Source organism: Solea solea, chromosome 6 (assembly GCF_958295425.1).
Source record: "Solea solea chromosome 6, fSolSol10.1, whole genome shotgun sequence".
NCBI lineage: Eukaryota > Metazoa > Chordata > Actinopteri > Pleuronectiformes > Soleidae > Solea > Solea solea.
Genome location: NC_081139.1, coordinates 8,694,078 through 8,700,411, shown reverse-complemented (window position 1 = coordinate 8,700,411; position 6,334 = coordinate 8,694,078). Strand labels below are relative to the sequence as shown.

Below are 6,334 nucleotides of genomic sequence, written 5' to 3'. Positions count from 1 at the left end.
GTCTACTATGTTATATAGAAAAAATTATATCCATGACCGCAAAATAACGTCATTAAACAGCTCATGTGATTTTAGTAGCTTGTTTCTTGCTGCCCTCACATGGTCACTAGTGGAAATGCAACACTTCTCTGATAACACAGTTACACATTGCTTACGACTTAACGGTGTTCTATAAACTTTACCTGCCAATTAAATACTTGAGATGTTTGACTCTATTTTTCATGCTATTTATAAAGAAATGAAAGCTTCACTTGAAATAAATTTATTTATCTCTGGAGTTGTGACTAGCGAGAGGAATGCTGGAACACACAGAGGCGTGCACAGACATTTAAAGGGGCAGGGCAAACATTTAAAGGGCACATACTGGACTTGAAACACAGGGGAGATACACAGGAGGCTATTTGCAGCATGTTTTATTTAGATTATCAGGGATTTTACAAAAAGTCCATAATTCAACAGGAACAATATACAAGGGGAGACAAAAAATCTCTGTCTCACATTGTCAAATTAAAGCACCGTCAGATACAGAGTCACTGTTATATGAATCATTTGGATTAATAAAATATTAGACATAAATAATCTGATTCCCATTCATGCTCAGAACAAAAATAGTAGGCACCATGATGATAGATATAATTTTATACCAGCAAAGATAAAAAAAAAAAGATGGTAAACAAAGGCAGAGTGAGGCTCTCGAAAATGTAATAAATATATACTCTGTATGTTTGTGTGTGTGTTTTTACAGCAGCATTATTTGGTGTTGTTGTTGACCTCGATCCTGCCGATCAGCTCAGTGACCAGCTGCTGCACAGTGTGGGAGCGTAGTCGCCCGACCTCCAGGACGCCATCGTGGTTCACACTCTCAGTGTCCTCGTAACACTTCACCACCTGACACACGCAAACCATTCAGAAAAGAAAACAGTTCATCACATCATTTAGTGCTTGATTGAATTCAGTAAACCAATCTCAATGAGCGATGAATGGACGAGTGATGTGTGTCTACCTTGTTGGTGATCAGAGAGAGGCCAAAGACTCTCAGACCACAGTGGGTCGCCACGACAACCTCAGGAGCCGTACTCATACCTGCAAACATGCAACGTCTCAGGTTAATGCAACGTATGGTAATACTGTTAATATAGATGGATATAGTATTCTTACTCTTGTTACCTCACTGCAGAACTATGTGTATGTTCCTTATGTTGTGGAGTTGTAAATCTATTTACACAGTCACATTATGGGGACTTAAAAAAATCAAGTCCCCGTCACGTAAAAAATGAATACATTTCACCCTTAGCACACAGAACTATTTTCTTCAACTATATAAACACACACACTGAGCAGAAGTACTCAAAATGTTTAAAATCGTATTGAATTTCTGAAATTTGGAAATACGTCACAAAATTGGACTGTTTTTCTTTTCTTTTTGTTCATACAAACGGTCTAATTGTGTGAATTCTGTACAATTATAGCTACTTTAAGTCATGACTAAAAATGCGATATGAAATGAATCAGAACTTTGACTCAACAACACATAAGAAGACGCAAAAAAAAACCTGAATATGTGACTGATAAACACACACACATCCCCCCCAGGATGTCCATATAAGGAGTTGTGTATTATTTCCACGGTCCTCTGAAGTCATGAAAACCAGTATCTGTGTGTGTGTGTGTGTGTGTTCCATGTCGTACCAACAGCATCCACGCCGAGTCGATGCAGTAGTCTGGCCTCAGCGATGGTTTCAAAGTTTGGTCCGCCCACCATGGCGTACACGCCTTCCCGCATCACACTAGCCACATCTTGCTCCTTGGCGATCTCCATCGCCAGGCAACGCAGGTCTTTGTCATAGCAACCTGACATGGCTGGGAAACGAGGGCCGAACCTGTAAGCATGAAAAAAAAACAACAAGCAAAGATACTAAGATTAATTCTTAACTATACAAGGGTCACGCAGGACAAAATTGCATCCATTTCTATAAAAGAAATAAAATAACTATTAGTGATAAAACTGTCTCACTTGTCGTCGTTGGGTCCACACAGTGGGTGCATACCGACCAATCCTGGGAAGTTGACGTGGTCTTTGATGATCATGATGTCACCAGGATGGAAACCATCGGCCAATGAGCCGGCAGCGTTTGTCACAATCAGAGTCTCTACGCCCATTAGCTTGAAGACTCGTACAGGAAATGTTGTCTGATAGACAGGCAGACAGACAGACAGACAGACAGACACACATGGGCAAAATGTAACCATAAAAACAAAGGGTTTCTTCAGTTCCACATGCTCTGTCAGAGCTGCAGCTGCAGATCATTAATAGTTGTGGTAATGCGATGTGTCACCGTGTGTGAATGTGTGCGTTTGTCATGTATAAGAAAAAACAAGAGTTGCATTGAACGCGCCGCTAAAAGGCAGCACGTGATACGGATGGATGCATGAAGGCACGACGCACATAACAACAAGTCATGTCTCATGTTGCTCATGACAGTCTGATTTAATCAGCTGACTATACATGTTTGAGTGTGTTTTTTCCCATATATCTATTTGTTTTTGTTGTTATATTTCAGGTCAGTTTAGGACTGTGTTTTTTTTTTAAACTTTACTCACAGTTTAGTTTACATACCAACACACTGACCATCTAAAACCACTGAACTGTGGTCATGCACACATACAATTGTGCACGTCTTAAAAGAGCTGTTAGAATATTAAAATTTGAAGAAATAGGGGATGCGGAGTTACATAATGGATCACATCAGTGTGTGTTAAACTCAAATATGTACTATTTGAGTCTGTGTGTGTGTGTGTGTGTGTGTGTGTGTACCTTGCTGAGTGAATGTCCTTCATACATGTGGAAGCGACCCTGCATGCACACGCACGTCTTTCCCTTCAGTTCTCCGAAAACCAGACGACCTGCATGACCCTGAACTGCAACAAGCACACAATAAAAATCATATTTACATAAAAAATCTGGAAATGAGTTCTGGGAGAAAACATTTAAAACAATCCAGGACAATATAAAGTAAATAAAATCTAAAGGCCAATAAAAGTACAGAAAAGTGAAACTTAACGTAACACTTTTGTTTTGTGCTAAAATTGAAATAGTGTCAAAAGTAAACATCTGTATTGGCAGCTTTGAATCAGAATAACAACTGCAGTGACAGTTAATCCGTAATAAAAGTCTAAAAATGAAGGTGAATGAAGTACCTGTGCTCTGAGGGAAACCCGGTATGTCAGAATAATCAAACGCTTCCTGACACTTGAGGGTGTCAGCCAGCATTCCCAGTCCAGACCCACAGATGATCGCCACCTGGGGACGGTGCGTGGTCTGAGACATCAACCAGTCGGCTGTCTTCTGGTATTCATCATGACTGCCAAGACAAGAGTCAGAGAAGAGGAAATGACTTTTCAAAGACTTTTACAGTGAAAACAATGTCCACAAATAGACATAATTCAACATCCTCTGGAGTTACAACAACAACTTGTGAAGCACCACATCTTTTCTGTAAATTGTGAAAATATCTTTTGACAAGTCATGTTGAGTCACACGGAAGCGCATTGCATTCATTTGAAAAAAAAAATAGAATAATAATAAATAAATATAATATAATAATAAAGAAGAATAATTCATTTCTTTACTGTTTTTCTGACTCAGATGAACAGATGTTTCCTGTTTTCAGAAGTTTTTTTTTTTTCTGTTTTTCGTGCAAAGTTTTTTTCCCCCTCCTGTTTTTCAGAGTTATTTTTTTTCTGAATTATCGAGAACTCTCTCTCTCGAGAACCTCCAACCTGCAAGTGACCCATATTTTCAGTAGTCTCCTGAGTCACAATGTAGCCAGGCTGAATGCATTTCAAATGAATCATCTTGTATCCATGGAATATGCCATATCTGTCCAACTGATCCTGGAGAAACATTGCCATGTCTAACAGATCTGAATGAGCTTTCCTTCTGAACAACTGCAAAGTCCTCAGGTGCCTGCATAAAGTCTACAAACCATCTATGTGACTTAAGGACAGGACTATCTCCCAGTGTCTTAAACCCAGATCAAAGTACAACTTGATTAAACTAAACAAGCTGTCCATGTTGTTGTAAATCAAACTGTCAATAAAGGAATTAATGCATTTATTGTTTCAAATGCAATCATTCAGTAAATCAGAAAAAATGAGTCAAGTGAATGCAATGTGCTTCCGTAGAGTCATGCTGACTCCAGGGCTGTTACAAAAACTTCTAAATGTGACCCTGGTTATACAACACACTGTTTATTTCACTCAGATTCTCCACCGTCTAACCAAACAAGAGAATCACTTTCTTTTATCTCTTATTGCTAGATTTATTTTATTGACCGATCCAATTTATGATAATACATTTTTTGGTTATGATGATGTGACATTTTATTTACCATCAGATATGTTGACAAAAACAAACCTTATTACACCTAAAACGTTGTTAACACTATTTATATCTACTGTATCCACTTAACTTGAATTAGATTAAGTAGACGGTCCTGACACACATTTTACACGTGCAATGATAGGACAGTCGACTGACAACAGATAATCAACTAAGAATCTATCATACCTGTGGTCATGTGTTGACATGATCCTGTCCACTTTCAAGTGACAAACTAATCAGTAAGTAAGTACATGTAAGTAGAAATAAAAGAAGTAGTTAAATGATGGTTAACGACGCTGCAAGAAAATAGTATTTATAGTCAACAGACACGTTTGTAGCGTTGGAAGTCAACTGAGTATCAGTTGATACTGAATGCCCGAGAGTCAACGATGGAATATCAAAACAAAATGTTATCAAAGGGAAAGGTCAGCTGATTTAGTAACCACGATTTAACCTGCTTTAGTAACCATGATTTAGCTTGATTTAGTAACCATGATTTAACCTGATTTAGTAACCATGATTTAGCTTGATTTAGTAACCATGATTTAACCTGATTTAGTAACCATGATTTAGCTTGATTTAGTAACCATGATTTAACCTGATTTAGTAACCATGATTTAGCTTGATTCAGTAACCATGATTTAACCTGCTTTAGTAACCATGATTTAGCTTGATTTAGTAACCATGATTTAGCTTGATTTAGTAACCATGATTTAACCTGATTTAGTAACCATGATTTAGCTTGATTTAGTAACCATGATTTAACCTGCTTTAGTAACCATGATTTAGCTTGATTCAGTAACCATGATTTAACCTGATTTAGTAACCATGATTTCGGTTGATTCAGTAACCATGATTTAACCTGATTTAGTAACCATGATTTCGGTTGATTTAGTAACCATGATTAAGCTTGATTTAGTAACCATGATTTAGCTTGACAGTGGCTCCTGGGAGGAGAAATTATTATTATTATCATCATCATCAGTATAGTTTGTCTAAATTAGAAAAGAGTTTCCATGGAGATAATTCATTGGATTGAGAATTAACAGTAGGTAAAAGCTGTTTTGTGCTCTGTGTACTATAATTATTTTTTCTTTGCTGTAGATCACAGGTTGTTAGCCACTCTTCCACTTGGTCATATTTTATATCACTGTGCCTCCATGTAAGTATAGTTTCATACGTCATTTTGACTAAATAACACCGCAAATCCAGGCTGTTTTACATCGGCTCAGTCAGCTCCCGGGTCCCAAAAAAATAACTATAATAACTTTTGTACAAAACTTTACTGAAATTTCCCTCAAATTAAACAAAACCGTCTAATTTCACCATTTTAAGGCCTGAATATGATTCAGATAAAAGCAATCATGAGAGTAGACACTGATTGTCACAGACTAACAGTATAACCATAAAACATGTGTTTACCTGATCTGTTCTTTGCTGTGCATGATGGACGGATGAAAGATGACTGATGATGATGATGATGATGATGAGGAGGATGTTGCTGGTGGATATGAAGCCGAAGTGGACGTGTGTGTGTGTGTGTGTGTGTCAGCCTCCGTCACCAAAGGTGTGTGTCAGTCAGAGCAGCAGCTGATGCTGACAGGCCTAGATATTCACCAGTCACATGCTCCTGATTGGTTAACAACTCGTCCATTCATCAGCAGCAGCCAATGGAGCCACAGTGGAGTAGAGGGTGTGTGTGTGTGTGTGTGTGTGTGAGTGTGTGTTGTAAGCTGGGGCTCTGGATTTGCGTCACACCCCCTCTGACAGTAACGTGATTTTACTTCAGTGTTAGAACACACACACATACGTACACACAGGTTTTGCAATCTTTGTGTTGACCTTCAGACATAATGCATTCTCTATCCCCTTACCCTAACCATAATCATCACAACTAAATGCATAACCCTAACCTTATTCTAACCCTAAAAGGGGGGCCTTAATCCTCAA

General features: G+C 38.3%; 1 protein-coding gene across 1 annotated transcript; it reads right to left on the bottom strand.

The window, feature by feature from the left end:
• Positions 1-397: 397 nt before the first annotated feature.
• On the bottom strand, positions 398-5,974 carry pnp4a (purine nucleoside phosphorylase 4a). Its single transcript, XM_058631758.1, has 7 exons — positions 5,807-5,974; positions 3,199-3,362; positions 2,816-2,919; positions 2,015-2,190; positions 1,690-1,880; positions 1,004-1,083; positions 398-888 (listed from the first exon to the last, which is right to left on the bottom strand). Exons 1-7 carry the CDS (start codon positions 5,827-5,829, stop codon positions 751-753), a joined length of 876 nt encoding a protein of 291 aa, XP_058487741.1. The 5' UTR covers positions 5,830-5,974; the 3' UTR covers positions 398-750.
• Between the last annotated feature and the right edge of the window lie 360 nt (positions 5,975-6,334).